Below are 22,500 nucleotides of genomic sequence, written 5' to 3' on the forward strand. Positions count from 1 at the left end.
CTCGTTTTGGCGTCCTGGCCCTCCATCCACCTCGCAGTTCCGTTTTGGTAAGGACACCCAATACACAGTTTTGACTTTGGCTCTGGTGGTGGGCAGTTCTTCTTCCGTTGTGTGGCCGTCGTCAACGAACAGCGTTGAGCGGCCACTGGGAATGGTCCACGCGTCACATGAGGAGGCAGCCGGGTGTCGGCTTGGGCGCTGTGGAGGAAGGCGTGGGCGAAGATGGAGCCGGAGCACTCGTGGGCGCCGGGGTACGCGCGGCATACGTGGGTGCTGGAGCAGAAGATGACGACATGGAGGGCGACGAGATGCCGTGGCCGCTTCCGTACGGGGAGCCGCCGCTCACTGTGCGCAGAGGGCTCGACGAGAAGAGTGGCGAATAGGATGTGGAGGAAGAGGGCGTCGATGATGGGTTGTGGAGGGGCCGCGACAGGGGCGTCGATGGCGCCGTGACCGCAGTAGCGCCAGCGCTGCCGATCGTGGTGGCGGTGGAAGGGGCCGCAGAAGTGGCACTGGCGGGAGCTGGAGCACGCGCGGCAAGTGCCGGCGCGGCAGGGGCCGGAGCCGCCGCCGGACGTACAAAGTGGGTGCGCGTGGGGTGGTGGTTCGTCGTGGTGGCCTTGACCTGGAAGGTAACGACGAACTCGGCGTAGGCGTGGTCGTCTCGCGAGATGACGAACATGGTGGGGTCGTCCTCACAGTCGACCAGCGAGTCGTAGGTCTCGTTCTTGTTGCTCTTCTTGGGCGGAGGAATCTGCATGCCCGGGGAGCCTGAGCAAAGCCAGAGACACCTGTGGGTCAGCCGCAGCCGTCTGGTGTGGAGCTGTGGCGTACGCACCTATGCAGTACTCGCCCACAATGACCTTGCAGAGGAACATGTATTGGAGGCCTTGGCTGTCGGGTACGGAGTAGGCTTGGTTGGCCGAGTACGCAGCGTTCACGGCGAAGTAGACTCCATCTCCGTAGGCCTGCCGCTGGCCGAACTGCCTGAGAAAGCCTGTGGGGCAGCGAATCATCGGGGGTGAGAGGCGCGCCCGAAGATCACCCCAAGTCGTGACGAAAATCACACACCTTGGACTGCGATCTTCGAGACGTTTTCCAGGGCGGTGCCGTGCCAGAGCGGACGCTCGTATCTGATGTCGGCTCGGCCACCGGCGTCGAGGTACTGCTGCCTGTGGAAGGAGTAGGCGCGCCACCTTCTCGGGCACTGAATGAACTCCACCGCCACAATGTTGTACTTATCTGGGTAGGAGTTAGTTTGTTGGCCAACAAGAACGTTGCCAGCAGCACAGCGTGGGCGTACTGTTGCTGGGATCTTTGTAGAATTTGCGGTGGACCTTCCGATAGAGGGCGTGGGTGGGGGCGAGTTGGAATCTCTTGGCTTCGTGATCGTCGTGGTGAGGCATGCGCCAGTACCACGGCTGCTTGGACGACGTGAGCATCGTCTGCTTCTTGGCTTCCGCTGCCTCGTCTGGCAAGATCGCGTCGTTAGGAGCCAAGCGCTATGGGATCACACCAATTGGTCTCCATACCTTTTCGCTTGACCGCCCTCTCTGTGCGGGTCTGTTGATTGATCTGAACGAGATGGCCCCTGCGGGTGCGCTTGACCCGGTAGGAAAAACGGTCGGCGGTGAAGTGCAGGATGGTGGCGGCTTCGTTGTGGACCAACTGGCTGTAGTTGCGCTCGAGCTCCTTTTCGTGCTCGCGCGGGTACTGAGTCCATTCTCCCTGATCTCCCTGCCATAGCCACCTCACCTTTGGCTTGTCGGCCTTGTGAACGGGCGCCACCTGTACAGGCCTAGCGGCAGCCGGGGAACTAGCAGCTTGAACAGGAGCCGGAGTCGGAGTCGGAGCCAAAGCCGAAGCCGAGGCCGAAGCTGCAGCCGGTGACGAAGCAGGAGCCGGGGACGCTTTTGCGGCAGGGGCAGGAACAGGAGCCGCGGCTTGAGCGGGAGCTGCTTGAGCTTGCGGTGGCGTGCTCTTCGCTTGGGTCGCAGGGAACGCCCTTCCCTTACTCGCCCCGTTGACCGAGGCCGTGACGTCGGCCACTTGCTTCAGTGCGAGGGCGACAGCTGCCTCAGAGCCTGTGATGGTCAGCAGCCCCGAGTCGCTCACCCAGAGCTCGGCGCCCGAAGAGTCGGAGATTGCCTGGGCCGTAGCACCATCTGGCCCCACCACCAGACTGGCAAGCGAGCCCAACTCTCGAGTCACTGTAGTGGTGAGCATCCGTTCGACCAGCTGCTTGGCCTTGAGCACATGCTTCTTCAGGCCTGGGTGGGAACGGTTCATGCAGGGCCAATGAGAAGTGGAAAGAAATGGAGCTTGTCCGAAGGCCACGGCGTGGAAGTACCAATGATATGAAGTACGCAGTGGGGGTCGAGGTGGACCCACGCCCCAGAGGTGGCCTGCACCTGCTTCAGCTTGCGGTGCCGTTGCTGGCTGAGTTCGTCAGCCTGCGCCGACTGAATGGCAATGGTGGTGTGCTCCATGGTCGAGGCTATCTCCCAGACGCGAATGACGGCGGCGCCGAGGGCCTCCTGGCTGGAGGCCGTAAGCTTGACTTCACCTTTGGAGGCCACCGCGTGCGCGTGGGTGAGGCCAGGGCAGTCGCGAATGAGCCACCACCAGCAGCCGGTGTTGGCACCAAAGATAGCCACCTTGTCCTGGCCCACGAACAGCCGTTCATTCCACTGTCGGCCGCCTTTGCCTGCCTTACCGTGCCCTTGTCGCTTCATGGTTAGCTCTTGCTCCCCTCTTCTTCTTCTTCTTCGTTGCACGCAAATGCTGGTTATGCACCACGCGGTGATGTACAGGACACCGGTGTGTGCGGCACCTGTCGACAGGTTGGAAGTCGCAGCAAGCCCGTGAAAAAGCACAGGCATCTTTAATTGATGTGCAATGGAAGCACCACTGCCAGAAGAGGGGCACTCGTCTTCGTCTTCGATGAGGGCGGGGCCTGTGGTGAGAAAGATGCGCTTATGCATCTTTCCCAACGGCAATTTCACGAATGGCGGAGGGAAGGTGGTGTCGATTGGGAGCGACGCAACGTGGGCTGAATTCAAGGCACGGTGTCTGCGCAAGCTCTTCTTATCTGCTTCGCTCGACGCAGCACACGAGCAGCAAGAGGCAGTGTCAAATCATTCAAAAATTGGCGAAAATGAAGATGAAAGCGATAAAGGGAAGAGGAGCCGCCCTTTGGCCATGTCAACGACCTCGCTTCGCATCGAGCGGGTGTGGTTGGCCAATGGAGCCGAGGTAGAGTCCATGGACGAGCTGGAGAGCGGTGACGTGCTCTATCTCTCCATCGATCCGCGCCAACCCTTCATCCCGCCTCCGCCCTCGCATTCTCATTTTCATCTGCCCAGATCCTCTTCCTCCACAGCTCTTGGTACCTTTCTCCTCCTCTGCCAGGAATGCTTTGCTTATCAATAATACGATTAAATACCAATTAATGTTAATCTCTTTGTTCGTTGTAGCTGCTGCGCGCGGTGTGGTGAGTGCACCACCCGAGCCACTCTCGGGGCTGCTTGTATGGAACGGGCGACAGCACTACGCGCAGCTCCTCCCAAATGCCATTTGCTGGGCTCTTCAAGGTACTGCTCTCAAGCTTGCGCCTGCCCTGGTAGAACAAGTACAAACACGTTTGCGCTCACACGTTGGTCTGATGGTCGCAGGCGACGTCTATCAGCAGTTACCCTATGATGAAATCGTCGGAGTGAGCCGATCGCGCAGGAAGAACGGCTTCATCCTCCACTCCTATCCACTCAAGAACCCGAATCAGGTTACCCATCCCCTCCTTCATCTTACTCCTTCACCAGCGTAGTGACCACTAATGACCCGATCGCGGTAACAACCACCATAGGCGCCCGGGCTCAATAACGACCGATACCTGAAGACATACGAGTTCATATGCCCGAGCGAGGAGCTGCTCTTCACATGGCTGGTGTCGGTGCGCACGGTGCTGAAGCAACCCTTCTTCGCCCCGTCCGCCGTACCACTCGCGAGCGATGCTGGCGCGTCGGGCGACGACGGTCAAGACGAGCGGCCACCAGTCAACGGGATCCCGTCTCGGCGACTGCTGGTGTTCGTCAACCCCTTTGGCGGTACCGGCCTCGGCAGAAAGGTGTGGAAGCAGGTGCGACCCATGTTCCTCGTAGCCAACATCAACCTGCACCTCGTCGGTACCATCGCCTTCCTCACTGAGCCTTACAACGTTGCTTTCCATCCACTTCCAAACAAGCAACCCTCTCTCACTCGGGCGAGCGCAGAGACCAAGTACGCCGGTCACGCCGGCGAAGTGGCGGCGTCGCTGGATATTGAGAAATATGATGGCATTGTGACCATCAGCGGAGACGGGCTCCTCCACGAAGGTAAGCCAATCTGTGGTTGGCCACACTTTTGGCGTTTGAAACAACGCTCGGCAGCGGCGGCGCGAGGCACTCACCCCAATTTATGTCCGAATGTGTTGCATGGTGACCCGCGCGCGCAGTGGTCAACGCTATCCTCAGAAGGCCAGATTGGAAGGAGGCCGTGAAGGTGCCGCTGGGCATCATCCCCGGCGGATCCGGCAACGGCCTCGCGGCGTCCATCAGCTGCTTCACGCCCACACAAGCCGCCTTTGCCATCGTGAAAGGTAAGTCGATGCCATCATTTTAGTAACCCCCTCCATCGCATCTCCCCTCCATTTCCAGCTCTTTTTTCTTACCTTTTGCTTCTTCAGGCAAGTCGCGGCCATTCGACATGTTTTCCATTCTGCAGGAGGGCCAGAAGAAGAGGTAATGAACATTCCTCGCATGCTAAAGTGGTAACGTCGGGCTCTGACATGATGGGCCGGGGGGAATGCAGGTTCGGATTCTTGGATGTGGCGTGGGGCTTCATCTCCGACGTGGACTTTGACAGCGAGGTGTTCCGATGGATGGGCAAGGCTCGCTTCACGGTGACCGCCATCGAGAAGCTGGTCTCCAACGACAGCTACCGGGCACGCATCTCCTTCATCCTCGCCGACTTCGTCCAGCAGCCGTGCGTGCAGATCCACTGCCCAGTCTGCATCGCCGGGAGCGGCATCGCGGTCGAACCCGAGAAGCTGTTCCAGGGCCTGGCCGACGAGTCCGACGGCGATCCGACGGACGAGGACGACTACGACGGCAGCAAGGGCGGCAGCGACGGCCAGGGCGCGCGGCAGACGCGGCTGCTCGTCAGCGACGAGGAGAAATTCGACGAAGAGGAGGAGGTCGGGCCGGGACTGCGCTACATCGGCCGACGGGCGGCCAAGGCAAACTGGAAGGTCATTGAGGACAACTTCTCCCTGTTCGTGGCCTCCAACGTGCGCGGCATCTCCACCGACACCTTCCTCACGCCCTACGCACATCTTTCCGGTGCGAGGCCTCGACTTGACGCGTGCACGCACTTATTTGCCACTCGCTCACCTTTTCTTTTCGTTGGCTGTGTGCTTGCGTGTGTCGCAGATGGCTGCTTGGATGTTTGCTTCATGCGATCCGCATCTCGTGCCAACCTCACCAAGGTGTTGCTCGAGAACGAAAAGGGCGACGGTGCTCATCTCGGTATCGAGGGTACGCATGCGCCTCATCTATCCACGCGCCACAGCGTACATTGGGGGAAAACTCACCTTGGCTGGTGGGGGATTTTTACCAGGGGTGGAGTATGTCAAGGTGAAGGCGCTCGTGATCGAGCCGCTGATGTCGCCCCGGGCGAAGAAGAAGGTGGGCAAGATGGGTGTCGACGGAGAGATCCTCCCACCGACAGCTGTGCAGGTGGAGGTGCACCAGGCCCTCCTCTCCCTCTTCCACCCCTGCTGCTGAATTCTCATTATTTCTCGTTATTTAAATATAAATATATTGAATAATAATTAAAAAATGGGGACAAAACTTCAGTCTCCACCAAAACACATCAACATGGCGGACGAGCAGCAGCAAGAGAAGCACCAGGAAGACATGGCTGAAGCCCTGGCCCAGCAAAGCCAGCGGTTGAAGAGAGTCGCGGTGGCGAAACCTGCGGTGCCCACCGCCCGCCCCACAGGTGCGTTTATTGCCCCCCCCCCCAACAACAAGCTTTAGCGTGCAGACTTTCCCAGAGTTGACTCGGCAGCAACGCAGCGGAAGAGCAGCGATCGAGGAAGGAGGAGCGGGGCATCATCGAGGCCCACTTTCAGGTGAACATGGACCGGTGGGCGCCGCTCATCGCCGAGCACACGATCCCGACTCTTGCGCTGCCGCTCACCCCGGCTGACGTCCGGGCGCTGCGGGAGCACAACACCACGCACGAGCAGGCCCAGCCCACACCCGAGGACGGTACCGCACGCCAACCACCAACCACCCCTTTCATGTTGGCTTACTCCACATTTCGTGGCACGACCAGCCTCCGTGTTGAAGGAGCTCGAGTCGCGGCTGGATGCATTGGTGGCAGCGGTTGGCGGACAGGACAAGGGTAAACCACACGTGTTGGGCGTGTGCGTGTGCATGTGCGTGTGCGTGTGTTTCAACAAGCTGAGCTTGGTCGGAATTAAATGCGCTCTGTTGTGGGTGACAGGCTGTTTCGTGAAGCTCTCGTCGCGCTCGCCCAAGGACGTGACGACCAAGGGCGACAAGTTCGCAGCAATCTACAGCTCCCTGCTCGACCAACGACGCCGCAGCGATAGCTCCTCCGCGTCGTCCGAAGAAGCCGACAAGAACGCGCGGCTGGGCCTCCTGTACCGCGCGTCGACCGAGGCCATGCGCGTCCACAGCGCCGCCGAGGGAATCGCCCTGCTCCTGCAGAGCCGCCGCATCTACTGGGACCTCACTTACTTCCTCGCCCTTAACGACGGTCTGGGGGCAGCCGACGATGACGACGAGGACCGAGAGCGCGACAATGTCGACGTCGGCGACCTGGCGATCGTGGTCCGGCCATGGGAGAACATTGCGCTGCAGAACGAGTTCCGCGGCTTCGTGCACGGCGGCCAGTTCACGGCACTGTCGCAGTACTTCACGCAGCTGCACTTCCCCGAGTTGGTCGAGCGCCGGAGCGAGCTGGAGCAGCGCATCGTCGCCTTCTGGCACCGGATCCAGCACGCCTTCGCCGCCTACGACAAGTACGTGATCGACTTCGCCATCGTCGAGGATGACCAGGGCAACGAGAAGATGGTCGTGCTCGAGCTCAACCCATTCAACATCAGCACTGGTATCAACACCTTTAACCAACCAACCAACCACAACCACAACCACAACCACAACCAACCAACCAACCAACCAACCAACCAACCAACCAACCACGTGACATCGATTGGGTTGGGGACCAGGCGCGGCCCTGTTCTCGTGGGAATCGGAGGATGACAGTGACACCTTGGAGGGCAAGCGGCCGTTCGAGTTCCGGGTGCGACAGACGCCCATCGCCCACACCCTCCGCAACAAGCTTGCACCAGAGTGGCGTCCGCTTCTCTTCGCGGACCAATGATAGCCTCACGGTACCCTCAAGCCTCACAGTTCCCGCTTCGCTCACGTGCGACGGCCCTGGCGCCCTTATCCCTTTATGGTTTCGCTCCTTATTTAGGCGGCTTCTCCTTTTATGTTCACACTTTTTTCGAACTTGAAAGGAGGAAGTTGAAGAGTTGAAGAGTTGTAGCGCTCGCGTGCAGCAAGAGACAAAGAGATGAGCGAGCGGGTGTGTGGCGAGGACGGGCGGCTCGTTCCGGCGCGGCAGGCGGTAAGCCCCCTCAGGCGGCACTCAGTCGGGCAGCCCTGTCGCGAGTCCCTCGATCCCGCCTCTGCTCCCCTTTCATCAACGCCCCCTCCAGCACCTCAAGCAGGCCTCAAGAGCTCTGAACCTCCCGCCTCAAGCTTTGGTGAGCCCCCTCCCATTTTTTCTTTTTTTCTCCTCTTTTTTCCCTTTTTTCGACCCTCACACGGCTGCGCAGTGCCAGAGCACCTGCCCGGCGAGAGGCGGCAGAAGAAGCTCGAAGGGTCCAAGCTGTGGTCGCCCACCGCCTGGACTCGGCCCCGCATGGGGCACCGCCACTCGCACTCACTGCCCTGCTCGAGCTCCCAGCCAACACCGTTTCACGCCAGCCTCGCCGTCTCACTCCCTCTCGAACTCGACGATGGCACTGACAACGAAGAAGGTGCCCCCCGGTGCTCAAGCAGCCCACAGCAAATGCTGACCAGTGTGCGTGTGCGTGTGCGTGTGCGTGTGCGATTGTGTGGTGCTGAATCAGGTCCGCCGGAGGCGCCCAAGGCGGAGCTGGCGGACGATGAACTGCGACACCTGTTGGGCAAAGGCTCCTATCCGGTCTTCCTCGATCTCAGTGGCAAAGAATACGCACTTACCGCCGACTCTTTCCTCCTTCTGTGCCCCGATATCATCAAAGAGTGCCACTCTCTCTCCATTTCGTTGTGCGTACATGGAGTGTCTTGCTGATTGGTCACAATTCGTGGTGCGTGTTCGCCAAGGCTGGACCTGAGCAACAACAAGCTGGAGTACCTGGACAATCTAGCGCACATGTCCCGGCTCAAGCGGCTGCGTGCGAACAACAACTGCCTGTACAGCGCCGGCCTCATCCAGCTTTCCTCGCTCGTCCTTCTCTCCCTGGCCCACAACCGCATGGAGATGCTTTGTGGCATGGAGTACCTCCACAACTTGGTCAACCTCAACCTCAGCGACAACCTCATCAGTGGTACCGTCACTTCCATATCCGCGTATCGTGTTGTGCGTGTGTCGTGCGGTTCTGATTGGCCTGGCGGGTTGCCACACAGGCGGATTCTCCGAGTTGGGCAAGCTGAAAGCCCTGCAGGTGCTCAACCTGAGCTACAACAACATCGCGCTCACCTTCAACAAGTTTCACCACAAGTGCGTCTCTGACCATGCAATCAACCCCTGCAACGCGCAACTAACGAAGGAGTTTGCAGGATCCTGCGGCACCTGCAGAGCCTGCCGAAGCTGCGCTATCTCTATTTCAACGGCAACCCCGTGCAGCAGAGCATCTTCAAGTACCGCTTCTTCGTCATCTCCCAACTGCCCAAACTACACTTTCTGGACGGCGACCCCGTGACGAAAGAGGTGTGTGCACGCACACGTACAAACACCGCACACACACACGCCATCGCACACGCACCACCGCACGACTTAATGTGGCGGTGTGCAGGAACGCAAGAAAGCCAAGAAGTTGGATGAAAAGCTGTGGCACATCGACCTGGTGGTGCCCAAGCAGGCGGCCGCCGAGCAGTCCGTCCCTAAGAAGGCTGACCAGCGCGTGGAGCAGCGGCCGTGCTTCATCGAAGGTGCGCCGCACACCACCGCACACACGACACGACACGACACGACACACGCACGTTCATATTCGTGAGCTGATTTTGGTACATCTGGGCTTCAGGCGATCCGGCGCGTATGGCGCGCATCAATGAGTACCGAATGCTGGAGTTGGGATCGGACGCAGGGCAGCAGCCGCTGGTCATCAGCGTTACGGCGCTGATCGCAGCGACACCGGTCGTAGCGGGTGCGGAGCCCACCAAGAAGGCCAGCAAGGGCTACAAGGAGTGGAAGGAGCGGGACAAGCGGGTGAAGGCCAGCAAGCGCAAGACGTGGGACTCGGCGCGCTTGGTGCACTTCGGCGGCAGAGTGGACTCGGCCGCGATTCACCGCTGGCAGCGCGACCGCCGCCCGCTGTCATCGCCCAGCCGGAACCCGAACACCACGAGAAGAGCGAAGGTGACGGCAAAGACGGCGGCGATGAAAGAGCGAAGAAGAATGAGAGAGTCGGCCCGGCAGGCCTGCCGGTGATTGTAGAGCCGTCGACGGACTACCAGCGCCTCATCAAGCCGAGGCGCGAGTCGGTCCACTTCGATGAGCTGGAGAAGCTGCTGGAGGAGAGTTTCGCGCCCGCCAAGACCTCCGCCCGACGGGCTCTGCGCTCTCCTCGCATGACCTTTCCCGGCCTTGCCCCTGGGGGCACCACGGCCACCACAGCAGCGGCCATCGAGGGCGACGCGCCCAAGCGGAAAGTGGTCGGGAGCAGGGAGGTGCTCGACCGCATGCTCGACGACCTCCTCTCGGCCGCCGTGCCCACGGTCGCCGCCACGGCCCCATTCACGGTTGAGGAGGCCACCAGCCCCGGCGAGACCGCCTCGGCAGCAGCTGCTGCGGGACCCCCTGCGACAACTCTGCCGGCACCGCCAGCACAGACGCCAGGGGCGGCCACGCTCTTCGTCTTCTTCGTGGTCGTGTTGCTGTGGTGGGTGAACTGCTGGGTGTAAGTGCACACAGACACCACTCCTGTACAGAACTGGTTTGTATGTACATAAACTATTTACACAGAAAGCATCACTACACGGGCGTGTGTTGGTCAGGCGAGCGTGTGTTCGTCGTCGGTGGGCTGGTTCGCGAAGGTGGCGCAGTCCATGCTGCAGAAGGACAGCACGACGTCGTCTCGGCCGAATACGGGCGACGAAAACGGGAGCCCGACGAGAGTGCACTTAAGCAGGGCACCCTCCTCGTACTCGCGCTGATGGTCGGTGGGACGACGTTGCACGAACCGGCGCAGCACTCGCCCGCCGCCGTAGAACTCGCGCGAACACCAGGGCGAGAAGCACAGCGACCTGTACGCCTCGTTCAGCATTCAACACACACCGCACACACTGCACACACGACACGACACGACACGATACGACGAACCGGTCGCTTCGGAGCTTGTCTTGCATGTCCACGGGCAAGACGTTCAGCAGGCGCGACCTGCGCAGGCGCTCGCGTTGCAGGACGCGCCGGCCTGCAGACTCGATTCGCTCGACCGTTGGCTTGGTCCGCGACACCGCGCTGCTGTTGCGCTGCATGAGCTGCGTCCGCATGTGGCACTTGCCCACGATCTCCCGCTGGAAGATGTAGTCGCAGCTGATGCTGAAGAGCGACGGCACCACGCGCGCGGGTCCCTTCTTGTCCTCCTCGTAGTGGCACGATAGCAATCTTCAATGAAATTAGATGTTGGCGCTGTGTCGTGTGGGTGTGGGTGTGGGTGTGGGTGTGCGTGTGCGTGTGCGTGTGCGTGTGTACCGGAGGAAGATGTCCCAGGCATCGATCTCCTTTTCGTAGACCGCGCGAATGGCGTACTCCATCGCCTTCCTCGTGTCCGGCACCAGCTTGTTGTAACCCATCTCGTACCACCTTGCGAGCCGCGACACGTCAGGAATGCAAAACACGACCATCACACGACACACGCACGCGATGGCACACACGCATGACAAGACACACGACACACAGAGGAAGAATGGGAAGAATGCCTGGCAAGGATGACCATGGCGGCGGGATAGCCCTCGGCAGCGGCGGTCATGATGGAGGTGGCCTTGGCCCAGTCCAGGGGCACCCCGCGGCCGTACAGGTAGCACTTGGCCAGCGCGCACTGGGCCGCGTGGAGGCCCTGGTCCGCCGCCTTTTGGTACAGCTCCAGCATCCGCGACGAATCCGCATCCACCCCGTCTCCCTGCCTATACCACCACCACCTGTAAACAACACACACACACACACACACACACACACACACACACACACACACACACACACACACACACAAGACAGGCACGCAACACATCACGGCACACACGTGGGAGTTACCGATAACAAACGCCGAGGTTGTATTGGGCGACGTCGTAGTTCTGCAGGGCGGCCTTCTCGTAGAGCGCGGTGGCCTGGTCGATGCTCTGCGCCACGCCCCAGCCGCGGAAATAGCACGTGCCCAGGTTCTTCTGCGCGATCGGGTGGCCCGCCCTGGCGTGCGCCTCGTAGAGCGGGACGGCCAGCGACCAGTCGATCGCGTAGTTGAGCTCGCTCCCGGGTCCCTCGCAACTGTTCTGTTCCTGTTCCGCCGACGCCCCAACGCAACAGGCCAGATCCCACAACGCCGCTTCGTGGCCCAGCTCATCTGCACAACACAACACACACGACCACACATGTAAGCACGCACACGCACCACCGCACACGCACCACCGAACACGCACACGCAAGACACAACGCAAGAGAAGACAACAGTTCCGTGGTACGTCCAATGAACGAAAAAGGGAGAAGAGGCTGAGGTCGAAGAAGGTGATCGGAGGGGGGGGGTGTACAGGCGCGCCAGAGGAGCTCGATGCCGCGCTGGGGGAGCTTGGCCACGCCGGTGGCGCCGCCTGAGCCCGGGAGTAGCAGGCGCCGGCCGTTGAGGTAGGCCGCCTGCCGTTCCTCTTCCTCGAGCTTCTTCCTTCTTCGCTCCTCGTGCTCCCTTGCTGGCGATGGCTGTGGCTGCGGCTGCTGCATCGCCGTAGTGGTGCCTTAAAGATGAAGCAGCCCGGCAAGATATAAAAGATGAAAGAGCTCAGGAGGTGGTGCCGCTTGTGGACGGCGAAAGGGAGGGTATTAGAGCTTGAGCCGGTTGGTGTCCAAGAGGCCGGAGCTCATGGGTTGAGCCTAACAGGAGGGGTGACAGGCCTGGTTGGCCCTTTGCTGGGGTTTTGGCAGACAACACCAAACAATTTTACAGAATTATATTCCGACCCAAAAAAGAAAAAGAAGAAACAAATAATTACAGAGCTGCCAATCAATGCATGGATGCACGAGCATGAAGGTGTTCGCTGGGGTCGTGCGACGCAGCTGCGACTTCTTCGTGTAGACGCGGCCGAGCGAGGAATTGTATGACCTTTCGTCGGTCCAGCTCGATAGTGGCGCCTCCGCCGCAGAAGGTGAGATTCTTTAATCGTAGCGGTACCAGCCACTCCTCAACGCCTCGCTCTTCCTTCTCCTCTTCCGTGAGAAACATCAGCTCGGCGTGCCTCTTATACTCGGCAGTTGCTTTCGAAAATTCCTGAGATGGGCAGATTTGAGCTGAGATCCTCTCATATCACTACTGTGAGGCAGAGAAGGGCAGGTGCGGTACCAATCGAATGGAATCGTCAGTCAGCTCGACATGCTTCAGAGATGATTCTCGATTGGGGTTGAGAAAGATGTTGCGGTGAAGATCTAGGCTCCGTGGAGCCGCCAATCCCCGCAAAAGGGCAGACACCACCACCGCGCTCTCGTGCTTCACCGCCTGAGTTGCAGACGTAGACGACATCCTTGTGGTGCTACTTGCCACGAAGGAGGGGGCAGAGTGGTCGCGACGAGCCAGTGGCGTGAGGCTGCAGGAAGTGGGAGAAGAGGAGGCCACAAGACGCCTTGCAGCCGTAGGCGAGTTGAGGGGTGTCGTCGAACGAAGCTGCTTCATCTTCAGTATTGATAAGTTTTATCTTCGGTATTGATCAAAAACTCGATCTTTCTTCTTTGTGTTGGAATTTGTCGCACGGCGTGACCGTTGATCAACTACAGAGCAGCACCTCACGCCCAAGCAGCCAGCGAGCAGCAATGCTGGACGTGATATCACACATCGGTCTTGAAGAGAGCATCAGGAAGCCTTATCAACTGAGGGCGGCCTGCGTGGCTTGGCTGGTGGCGTAGTCGTGTGGTCGCTTGTCGTGCTTGTCGCGGACCTCTCGGTCGGCGCCGTGTCGCAGCAGCAGGCGCACGGTGGCCTCTCGTCCCTGCTGCACGGCCTTGTGCAACGGCGTCATCCCATCATCGTCTAGCTCTGATACCTGCACCACAAGTCCGAGGCGTGAGGAGCGGCATCAACAGGTCATCTCTCCATGTGCGTACCCTCGCGCCCTTCTCGATGAGGTAGGTGCAGATATCGTCGTGGCCCATGTAGGCAGCGCGATGCAGTGGTGTGGCGAGCCCCTTGCACGTTGTGGCGTTGACGTCGGCGTGGTGGCGTCCGACCAGCAGCCGACACACCTCAAGCTTGCCCGCACGTGCCGCGTAGTGCAGGGCGGCATAGCCCGACGAGTCCCGGTCATCAGCGGCAACACCTCCCTTGGCCAGCAGGCGCTCGCACTTGGCCACGTCGCCGCTCATCGCGGAACCCCACAACCCCCGCTCCCACTCCATCTCGTCCAGGCTCTGCACCGCTGCGCAGTGTGAATAATTAAACTAAAAATAAAGTCACCAATAAAATTGATGCAAGTGATGAAGCGCGGCACCAGTGGTGTTGGAGGCACAGCAGCCCCCCTCATGGTGATGGTGGCCTCGTCCGTTGTGCTCCATCCGCCAGCCAGTGGTGAAAAAAAGAAAAGAAAAGAAAAGAAAAAAGAACGAAAAGAAACAACAAACAATGTACAGAACGCAGGGGCAAGTGGAGGCGCGGCACAGCAAGTACAGCGGCTCGGGCGGCCGATTGGAGTATCTCCAGCAGCTGGTCACCGAATACTCTACCACTGCAGACCTTCGTGCGTGCCGCCCCAAACAGCATTTTGGATTAATTTATGCTAAATGCATCGACATGCACGTTCAGGAGCGAAGGAACAGGTGCTGGCAAACCTGGCCAACTTTGCATACGACCCAGTCAACTATGACCACCTGAGGCGCCTCAACGTAGTGGACCTGTTTCTCGATGCCCTGGCGGAACCACCACAGCAGGCCGCCCTGCACGAGTTTGCCATCACCGGCCTCTGCAATCTGTGCCCCGGTGCGTGCACATTGCCTGGTGTGCGTGTCGTGCTCGCCTGTGTGCGTCGGAGATTGACTCGCTCCCCCCATTGTTCGACAGACCCGCAGTTCGCACGGCTCATCATCGACAATGATGGCGTACCAGCTGTGGTGGGCTGTCTGAGCAGCACCAACATCGAGACCGTGCTGGCAGCCATCGCCACCCTCTACTACCTCCTCTCACCTGTCTCCAAGAATGGTACCACCGCCCCTGCTCCAACCACTCCTGCTTCATCCATGCTCACTGCCTCCTCTGTGTGGCTTAGTGGTGGGCACAAGCGCCGTGGTGGGATGCATGGAACAATACGCAGCAGCCAAGAACGTGCGACTGCACAATGCAGCCACCCTCTTTCTCGAACTCAATAGAGCTCTTTCGTGATAACACAGCACCTTGCTGTGTTCTGTGACTGCAGCCGCCACCTTAAATCTGTGAAAATATCATTTTCAACACATCTTAATCAGTATTTGAAATTATCCTTGCAGTACCAGGACAAGGTGCACATGGACGCCCCACCAACAACAGGTACCTTGTTGTGGTCTTATATACAATGTGTGGTTTGATTGAACGATCAGATTTGTAAACCCTAAAATCTGGACGTTGCTTTCCTTTATGTTAGAGTCGCGACCAACCCAGGCCCCACCCGCCCCAGTGAGCGAATGGAGTGCGGAGGAGGTGGGGAAGTGGGTGGGTGCGGCGGACGGTGCCGCACTGCCGCAGTACCAGACGGTCTTCGTGACGAACGACATCACCGGCGACCTCCTCCCGAGCCTGCTGGAGGGCACCGTGCTCAAGGACGAGCTCGGCATCAGCTCCTTCGGCCACCGCACGCGCCTGACCAAGTGCATACGCGACCTCCTGGGAGGAGCGGGCGGCAGCAGCTCGCAATCCAGCTCCTTCGCGTCGCTCGGGACCCCGCCATCATCGCCTTCGCCCAGCTATTCTTCGTCGTCATCATCATCGTCATCATTGTCGACTTCGTCTTCCTCTTCTGTCGCCGCACCTTCCTCTCCTTCGGCTGCCGCAACGTCGCCACCCACCCGCTCTGATCCCTCCTCCGATGAATCCGAGGGCGCTAGTCTTGGTGAGACCGGCCCCACCCTCGCCTTTCTGTCAGCCCTGATTCAGTACCACTCACATTCTGCTGTACCGTGCGTATGTGCCGTTGTGTGTGTGTGTGTGTGTGTGTGTGTGTGTGTGTGTGTGTGTGTGTGTGTGTAGACCAATCGCTGCGAATAGGATACGGAGAGCTGCAGCTGGGGAAAGTGCTGGGGAAGGGCTTCTTCGGGGAGGTGCGGCAGGGCACCTGGCGCGGATCGGACGTGGCCGTCAAGGTGATCTATCGCCGCGAGTTCCGCAACAGCGACCAGATCCAGCTCTTCGAGAAGGAGATCCGCGTGCTCAGGTAACCTCTCCCTCCCTCCCCCTCACCTTTCAGCCCGCGCATGTGAGCACCCGCTGACGTGAGACGGTTGTGGCTTCAATTCTTCTCTGCGACACAGCTTGCTGCGTCATCCCCACATCGTCCAATTCTTGGGCGTTTGCGTGGACACGGAGAGGTGCATCATCACTGAGCTCATGGGAGGTAAGGCCTACAACTGCTCGATCTCATCTTCTTTTTCCCGACGCTTATACAACACGATCGCCTCCGCACAGGTGGGTCGCTGGACGAGCTGGTGCTTTCGCAGTTCCACATTTTGGAAGCCAATCCCTACCTGCGCACGCGCATCATCCTCAACATCGCTCGAGGTTCGTGCTTATCATGCATCGTGCATCACCACCATCCATCTTCGTGCGACACGCTCGGCTGCGGCTCGTCACTACTAACCCTGAAGTCGCCCGTGATAGGAATGTGCTACCTGCATGAGCGCGTTCCACCCATTCTACACCGCGACCTGACCCCGAAGAATTTGCTCGTACGTGGTCACAGCCCAATTATAGTCTTTGAAGGGCCAATCGTGATTGCATCAACTAAAACGATCGAACTGCAGTTGGATCGCCACTACACTGCCAAGGTGGCCGATTTTGGTATGTTGGCTCGCGTCCATCCAAGCTAAGCTGAATTCACCCCCTTTGCTTGTTCTGATTACTCTTTTCTATGTACACTACCAGGCCTTTCCAAAATCGGGCTCAACGAGAAGATGACCGCGGCTGTGGGCTACCTGCCCTTCCAGGCCCCCGAGGTGTTTATGGGGAACGACTACACCGAAAAGGCCGACGTGTATTCCTTCGGCATGAACGTGTGGTTCCTCTTCTCTGGCAACCAGCCCGAGCACGGTAAGTACATGCCCTCTCGCACACATTGTGCTGTGGTGGCTTGGTCACTGTGGTGATTGATGATGATGGTGGTGATGATGATGATGATGGTACAGAGGTGGGATCGCCGCTCAAGATGGCCAACCTGGTGGCCTACAAGCAACATCGACCGACCATGCCCGAGCGGATCCCGCCCTTCTGGCGTACGCTGATTGCACAGTGCTGGGCGCACACGCCCGAGTCGCGCCCCACCTTTGCACAGATCATCGCTTCCATCCAGGACTTCAAGCAGCGTTTTGGTAACACACCCTTGTGGGCCGAGCGGGACGATCATTTGCATTCATTGCCTCTTCTCACGCTCGTTTCGCTGCGCAGGTCCTGCCGATGCGGAGAAGGGGTATCTCATGGACAGGCTGCCGCGCGGCAGGCCCGACTCCTCCGCTGTAAGCGGGCAAGTTGGCGACGGAGTACTTTCCCCCTTCCTCTACTCTCAAAGAGCTTTGGATAGGTGAGTTGGCTCACGAGGTGTGTTGCGTGTGTGTGCGTTTTGACAGGCCTACATTGAAGTCTCGGACGACGAGGAGACCAGTAGTGGCGATAGTGGAAGTAGCGGCAGCCGGACGTACCATTCATTTGGCAGTGGGACCGACGGCCCATTGTCATCACCGCCGCCGTCGTCGTCGGCCGCGGTCTACGTCGAAGTGCCGCCTCGACCAGTCGCGGAGTCGCCAACAGCTTCTTCGGCCCAGGCCCCAGCGGCAGAGCAGGCAAAGCCGGGGCGCGAGGAGAAGAAGACGAAGAAGCTCCGCGTGCGGAAGAAGAAGATCACGGCCAGGAACGAGAGGCTCATCAAACCGCGCAAGGGGATGACCCAGAAGATGATTGTAATCGGCAACAGCTGCACCAGTACTGGTACGTACCCACCACACCAACACACACAACACACACAACACTCACAACGCACACAATACACACAATACACACACAACACACACCACACACACCACACAACCACAACCAGCACCCATGTGCTGATTCATTCGACCATTCCCGTGTTAGACAACAAGTCAGTTCCGTACGAGTGGACCGTCTACGCTCGAGGCATTGACAACGAAGACATCACCCCCTTTGTCAAGCAGGTGCGTACCACCAACCAAATGACGATGCTAATGATAATGACGGGCTTGTTGATGATGGTAATAACGCTGATGCTGATGATGGTGATGATCAAAGGTGACGTTCGTGTTGCACCCTACGTTCTTCCCGAGGGAGGTCACTGTTCGTGAGCCGCCGTTCCAGCTGAGGCGGCGGGGCTGGGGCGTCTTCGACATGGGAGTGCTCGTCACCTTCCACGACGGCCAGGTCCTCAAATTCCGCCACTCGCTCAGCTTCAGCACCGACCACCCCGCCGAGCGCATCTACGACATTTGCTTCCCCACCACCGCCACCTTGTCCGACCAAGGGCCACAGTAAACCGAACTATGCGCGGAATGTAACCTATTTTTTTATATAAATATTTAAAATGACCCGACAAGGCACGTGGTTGGTCAATTTGAATAGCGCACGAGCACGGCAACGACAGACCTAGAAAACTAATCGAGCGAACGATCAAGACCAAACCAACAAAGTTCAGAAGATGTCGGACAAGTCGGGCTTCCTCCTCAAGCAATGCGGCAAGGTACTGACAGATCCTCTTTGGATTTTTTCGGTGCAGTGGGATTGAACTGATGCAAAGATCGTTTTGGTTGGTTTGTTTTGATTGATGGTAAGCAGACGTTCAAGAAGCAATGGTTCGTGTTCAAGTCTTCCGAGCGTCTTCTGCTCAACTACAACAAAGAGGAAGACGCCCTCCTTGGCAAGGTGACCCACCCTCTTTCGCCCCCCTTCGCTTTCGTTCTTTTTTTTAAAAAACAATAATAAACAAACAAATTTAAATGAAAATAAATAATAATCAAACAATTATTTATTGTTGGTGATGGCAGGCGCCGGCGGGGTTCGTGGACATGACGGCGTACATTCTGGAGCGGGAGCCCAAGACCGGGTACGAGCACACCGTCCGACTCGTCGACCAGAACTACAAGCCCGTCTACATCGCCGCTGAAGAGGCCAAGACCCTCGACGACTGGATTCGCGCCCTCTCCACCGTACGCGCGCCCAGTCTCCACGAAGGGCCAAAAGCTGCGCTGCTCACACCTGTGTGTGCCATGTGTGCGGTGTGTGCGGTGCGCAGGTGGGCAAGCGCGTGCACTCGGAGCAGTCGGACATTCAGCGCAAGGACGCGGCGAAGAGGCGCGAGGAGGACATCAAGGTGCAGAAGGAGAAGGAGAAGGATCAGAGCGAGGTCGACAAGCAGAAGTTTCAGCACAAGAAGCAGAAGAAGCAGCTCGACCGCAAGCAGACCCGCGAGGAGTACGCCCTCAAGAAGAAGTCCTCCCGAGACATCGTCGAGCAGCAGTGGAAGTACGTGTGTGCGTGTGCGGTGTGCGGTGTGCGGTGTGCGGTGTGTGCGTGTGTGCGTGTGCGTGTGCGTGTGCGTGTGCGTGTGCGGAATGAGTTAACGGTGCGTGCGTGTGTGCGGCACACAGACACGAGGATGCGTCGCAGACGATGGATCTGGACCACAAGGAGGAGGCGGAGGACCTGGTGGAGAAGATCCGCGACAAGAACGACCCGACGCCCAAGGACGTGTCGGTGCAGAAGTGGCAGCGGCAGCAAAAGCTGCTCGACCGTAAGCAGGCCCGCGAGAAGCTCACCCTGAACCGCAAGCTGCAGAAGAAGGAGGAGGACACCAAGTGGAAGCAGGAGGACGAGCTGTCGCGCACGCAGCTCGAGCAGGCCGAGGAGGATGAGGACCTCAACGACAAGCACGAGGTCGAGCGCAAGGCCCTCGAAGAGAAGCAGCAGGAGGCCCGCGAAAAGCTCGAACAGAAGTGCTACGAACAGGTGCAGTGTGTGTCGTGTGTGTCGTGTGTGTCGTGTGTGTCGTGTGTGTCGTGTGTGTCGTGTGTGTCGATTACTGATGGAATGGAGTGCAGATGGAGAAGCTGAGGGACGACATCCAGGCCAGGCGCGAGAAGGCGCTGTTGGTGAAGGCGGCGGCGGAGGTGATCGCCAGGGAGGGTCCCACCAAGTCGATCAAGGAGATCCAGAAGATGGTGCAGCAGGGCAAGGAGGAGAAGGCCAAGGAGAACGCCGCTGCCGGCATGCCCGCCGACGAGTCCGCCGACGAGGCCGAGGCCCCCGAGCCCGAGCCCGAGCCCAGCAAGGACGACGACAGCGACGACAAGTCCGACGACGCCGAAGCTGAAGCCGAAGCCGAAGCCGACGCCTAAGCCAATTTTTTAAATATTTCTTTTTAAATATTTATTTTTGACGCTGCGGTTCTGAGAACTTTCTCTTCTCTTCTTACCCCCAATGTCTGCGGTTTGGGGTGTCACAACAAGCCCTATCGACACGAAGAGAAGAACCCTGACAGCATGCAGCAAGAAAGATCGTTCGCGCCCCTCCTCTTGTGCTGGCTTGTTTTTTATTCATTTATTTATTTAATGGTTGCATTATGCACCTGGGGGGGTGGGCGGGATAGGGCTGATGAGTGGTACGAGCTGGGCAAGGCGGCGGAGAAGGAGGGCGATCTGGCTACCGCCGTGGGGTACTACAAGCGGGCGGAGCGCCTGGGCCACTCCCTGACCGACCCGCACCCGCCCACGCAGTGGCCCGACGTCAACCCTTCAGGTACTCGCCTGGCCCCTCCCCAAAGAATTAGCACCACTGGGGCACTGGTCGCGTCTTTGAGGCTAACTTGTGTGTCGTGTGTGTCGTGTGTCGTGTGTGCGTGCGTGCGTGTGCGCCGTGTAGACGAAGTGGAGATCACTCCGCGTCTGACTGATGAGGAGAAGGCGCGGCTGGAGCAGCATCCCCACGTCTTCGATTACCCGCTCAGCGATGACCAGTTGGTACGAACCACGATTTCCAGCGCCGCGCAGTGCTCTGCTGCGACCTTTCTCACCTTGTCATGTCGTGTGCGGTGGTGTGCGTGTGCGGTGGTGCGTGTGCGTGTGCGTGTCGTTGTGTGGGTAGGCCTTCCTGGAGGAGAACGGCTACCTGGTGATACCGAATGCGGTGTCGAAGGAGCTGTGCGACCGCATGACCGGGGAGCTCTACGACAGGGCGGAACGGCTCATGGGCGTTACACGGTCCAACCCTGCCTCGTGGAACGTACGTTCGCCACCGTCGCCTTGTTTGAGTCTCCAGGCGACTAAAGTCACTTTGGTGGGCGTGTGGACGGCTTCGTTCTTCGTTCTTTGTTCTGCGTTCTTCGTTCTTCGTTATATTTTTGCGGTCGATCGGCGCGTGCAGGAGATTGACCCCATCGGCTTCATCGACGTGTGGCACGGGGACACCTACAACGAACTGCGTCAGTCGCCCGTCCTGTACTCCATCTTCGCGCAGCTCCTCAAGACCCACCGGCTCGTAACTACCATCGACAGGTACCTCACCTACGCGCACGCTCAGTCACAGTGCCACAAGGAGCTGCAGCTGCCCCCGTAACTCATGCAAAGCCCATCGTATGTAGGGCGAACCTCAATCCGCCGGCCTACGTGACCGACCCGGCGACGGGCAAGGTCACCCACAAGTTCAATTCCAGACGCGATGCCGTCTTCCCCGTGCACACGGACATGAACCTCTGGTAAGCACTTGCTCGCCCCGTGATGAAGCGCATCTCTGACATTCTTCATTCTGGGAAACACACATGGAATGTCAGGAATCTGAAGGACGGGTGGTGGCAAGGTGGTCTGGCCCTGCAGGACTGTCACTCTGGCGGCTTCCACTGCATTCCTGGTATATTCCTTGTTGGCCCTTCTCCCCCCCCCCAAATCGCTTCGCTCCTTTTGGTGTTTTGTTGTTTTGCTCAATCGAAGAGGTGGGCGCCCCAGGCTTCCACAAACTCGAGAAGATCCGGCAGTACAGGCAAGCCTGCGAGCAGGGCAAGCTGGGCGAGCTCGATCCTCCGGTCCCCTTCTTCAACTGGTTCCACGACGAAGAGCTCATCAACTCGCAGGCCAAGCGCGTGCCCATGAAGCAGGTGCGTGTCTTTGGCCGCGTCGTGTCGTGTCGTGTCGTGTCGTGTCGTGTCGTGTCGTGTCGTGTCGTGTCGTGTCGTGTCGTGTCGTGTCGTGTCGTGTCGTGTCGTGTGTATTCATCAACGCAGCACTTCTTCAGGGCGACTTCGTGGTGTGGTCAAGTCGATTGCCGCACTCGGCCCTCGCCAACACGTCGGACCAGTGGCGTGTGCACGCCTACCTCCGCTTCCTGCCCGTCGACCGATTCCCAGGTGCGCCCGACGCTCCCTTACACTCACGTGCGACGACCACACACCGCTGACCTGGTGTGATGTGATGTGGCTGGGCACAACAGAGTACGCCGAGGAGGTGCGGCAGTGCGTCGAGGTCGGCCGCAAGCCGCGCAACTACCCCGCAGGCGGGGTGCGTGTGACCACCCCTCGATCAAGCACTACTGCATTTGTGACGCGCTGCTTGCTGACCGTCGTCTGCTGTGCTTCTCGCGGTTTCCGCAGCCGACGAGTGACTACCGGGCCGAGTGGGAGGTGCCCCTCCATAGGACACCGCAGATGTCGTGGCTGGGCCGCCGCGTCTTCGGCTTGGAGCCCTGGGACAACTGAACTCAAAGCCCACTTCAAGTTGCACTCGAACGAAAGAGAA

At 59.1% G+C, this 22,500-nt stretch overlaps 11 protein-coding genes across 11 annotated transcripts; 7 read left to right on the forward strand and 4 right to left on the reverse strand.

Moving 5' to 3' along the window:
• Positions 1-163: 163 nt before the first annotated feature.
• On the reverse strand, positions 164-2,735 carry ACA1_176050 (Poly(ADPribose) polymerase catalytic domain containing protein; the record flags this gene model as incomplete). The annotated part of the gene is given in 8 exon segments (XM_004356774.1): positions 164-771; positions 839-997; positions 1,072-1,242; positions 1,304-1,471; positions 1,533-1,788; positions 1,818-2,005; positions 2,016-2,270; positions 2,351-2,735. The coding sequence occupies 8 exon segments, from the start codon at positions 2,733-2,735 to the stop codon at positions 164-166; spliced, it is 2,190 nt and encodes a 729-aa protein (XP_004356827.1).
• Positions 2,736-2,898: 163 nt separating this feature from the next.
• On the forward strand, positions 2,899-5,819 carry ACA1_176060 (diacylglycerol kinase catalytic domain containing protein; the record flags this gene model as incomplete). The annotated part of the gene is made up of 9 exons (XM_004356775.1): positions 2,899-3,388; positions 3,675-3,781; positions 3,863-4,181; positions 4,269-4,370; positions 4,490-4,633; positions 4,721-4,775; positions 4,846-5,375; positions 5,466-5,570; positions 5,653-5,819. 9 exons carry the CDS (start codon positions 2,899-2,901, stop codon positions 5,817-5,819), a joined length of 2,019 nt encoding a protein of 672 aa, XP_004356828.1.
• A 93-nt stretch (positions 5,820-5,912) lies between these two features.
• Positions 5,913-7,449, forward strand: ACA1_176070 (uncharacterized protein; the record flags this gene model as incomplete). Its single annotated transcript, XM_004356776.1, has 5 exons — positions 5,913-6,036; positions 6,114-6,308; positions 6,376-6,444; positions 6,547-7,176; positions 7,295-7,449. The coding sequence occupies 5 exons, from the start codon at positions 5,913-5,915 to the stop codon at positions 7,447-7,449; spliced, it is 1,173 nt and encodes a 390-aa protein (XP_004356829.1).
• A 195-nt stretch (positions 7,450-7,644) lies between these two features.
• On the forward strand, positions 7,645-10,241 carry ACA1_176080 (leucine rich repeat domain containing protein; the record flags this gene model as incomplete). The annotated part of the gene is given in 10 exon segments (XM_004356777.1): positions 7,645-7,698; positions 7,732-7,837; positions 7,910-8,113; positions 8,207-8,360; positions 8,442-8,665; positions 8,745-8,838; positions 8,898-9,048; positions 9,134-9,269; positions 9,362-9,588; positions 9,606-10,241. 10 exon segments carry the CDS (start codon positions 7,645-7,647, stop codon positions 10,239-10,241), a joined length of 1,986 nt encoding a protein of 661 aa, XP_004356830.1.
• Positions 10,242-10,330: 89 nt separating this feature from the next.
• ACA1_176090 (Sel1 repeatcontaining protein) lies at positions 10,331-12,267 on the reverse strand (the record flags this gene model as incomplete). Its single annotated transcript, XM_004356778.1, has 6 exons — positions 10,331-10,583; positions 10,660-10,944; positions 11,032-11,132; positions 11,273-11,458; positions 11,601-11,896; positions 12,081-12,267. 6 exons carry the CDS (start codon positions 12,265-12,267, stop codon positions 10,331-10,333), a joined length of 1,308 nt encoding a protein of 435 aa, XP_004356831.1.
• A 280-nt stretch (positions 12,268-12,547) lies between these two features.
• ACA1_176100 (uncharacterized protein) lies at positions 12,548-13,060 on the reverse strand (the record flags this gene model as incomplete). The annotated part of the gene is made up of 2 exons (XM_004356779.1): positions 12,548-12,811; positions 12,884-13,060. The coding sequence occupies 2 exons, from the start codon at positions 13,058-13,060 to the stop codon at positions 12,548-12,550; spliced, it is 441 nt and encodes a 146-aa protein (XP_004356832.1).
• A 340-nt stretch (positions 13,061-13,400) lies between these two features.
• Positions 13,401-13,929, reverse strand: ACA1_176110 (p19 protein; the record flags this gene model as incomplete). The annotated part of the gene is made up of 2 exons (XM_004356780.1): positions 13,401-13,577; positions 13,639-13,929. The coding sequence occupies 2 exons, from the start codon at positions 13,927-13,929 to the stop codon at positions 13,401-13,403; spliced, it is 468 nt and encodes a 155-aa protein (XP_004356833.1).
• A 223-nt stretch (positions 13,930-14,152) lies between these two features.
• ACA1_176120 lies at positions 14,153-14,905 on the forward strand (the record flags this gene model as incomplete). Its single annotated transcript, XM_004356781.1, has 4 exons — positions 14,153-14,267; positions 14,333-14,506; positions 14,588-14,725; positions 14,793-14,905. 4 exons carry the CDS (start codon positions 14,153-14,155, stop codon positions 14,903-14,905), a joined length of 540 nt encoding a protein of 179 aa, XP_004356834.1.
• Positions 14,906-15,136: 231 nt separating this feature from the next.
• Positions 15,137-18,253, forward strand: ACA1_176130 (protein kinase domain containing protein; the record flags this gene model as incomplete). Its single annotated transcript, XM_004356782.1, has 10 exons — positions 15,137-15,608; positions 15,746-15,929; positions 16,027-16,109; positions 16,181-16,273; positions 16,637-16,801; positions 16,897-17,079; positions 17,156-17,247; positions 17,335-17,692; positions 17,840-17,919; positions 18,080-18,253. The coding sequence occupies 10 exons, from the start codon at positions 15,137-15,139 to the stop codon at positions 18,251-18,253; spliced, it is 1,884 nt and encodes a 627-aa protein (XP_004356835.1).
• Positions 18,254-18,416: 163 nt separating this feature from the next.
• ACA1_176140 (PH domain containing protein) lies at positions 18,417-20,112 on the forward strand (the record flags this gene model as incomplete). The annotated part of the gene is made up of 6 exons (XM_004356783.1): positions 18,417-18,458; positions 18,554-18,640; positions 18,763-18,924; positions 19,011-19,240; positions 19,366-19,723; positions 19,816-20,112. The coding sequence occupies 6 exons, from the start codon at positions 18,417-18,419 to the stop codon at positions 20,110-20,112; spliced, it is 1,176 nt and encodes a 391-aa protein (XP_004356836.1).
• A 144-nt stretch (positions 20,113-20,256) lies between these two features.
• Positions 20,257-22,460, forward strand: ACA1_176150 (PhytanoylCoA dioxygenase (PhyH) superfamily protein; the record flags this gene model as incomplete). Its single annotated transcript, XM_004356784.1, has 11 exons — positions 20,257-20,273; positions 20,364-20,512; positions 20,636-20,733; positions 20,858-20,995; positions 21,137-21,267; positions 21,354-21,467; positions 21,543-21,619; positions 21,700-21,863; positions 22,001-22,112; positions 22,196-22,263; positions 22,356-22,460. The coding sequence occupies 11 exons, from the start codon at positions 20,257-20,259 to the stop codon at positions 22,458-22,460; spliced, it is 1,173 nt and encodes a 390-aa protein (XP_004356837.1).
• Between the last annotated feature and the right edge of the window lie 40 nt (positions 22,461-22,500).

The sequence above is a fragment of the Acanthamoeba castellanii genome (assembly GCF_000313135.1).
Source record: "Acanthamoeba castellanii str. Neff unplaced genomic scaffold scf7180000084741, whole genome shotgun sequence".
Lineage (NCBI taxonomy): Eukaryota > Discosea > Longamoebia > Acanthamoebidae > Acanthamoeba > Acanthamoeba castellanii.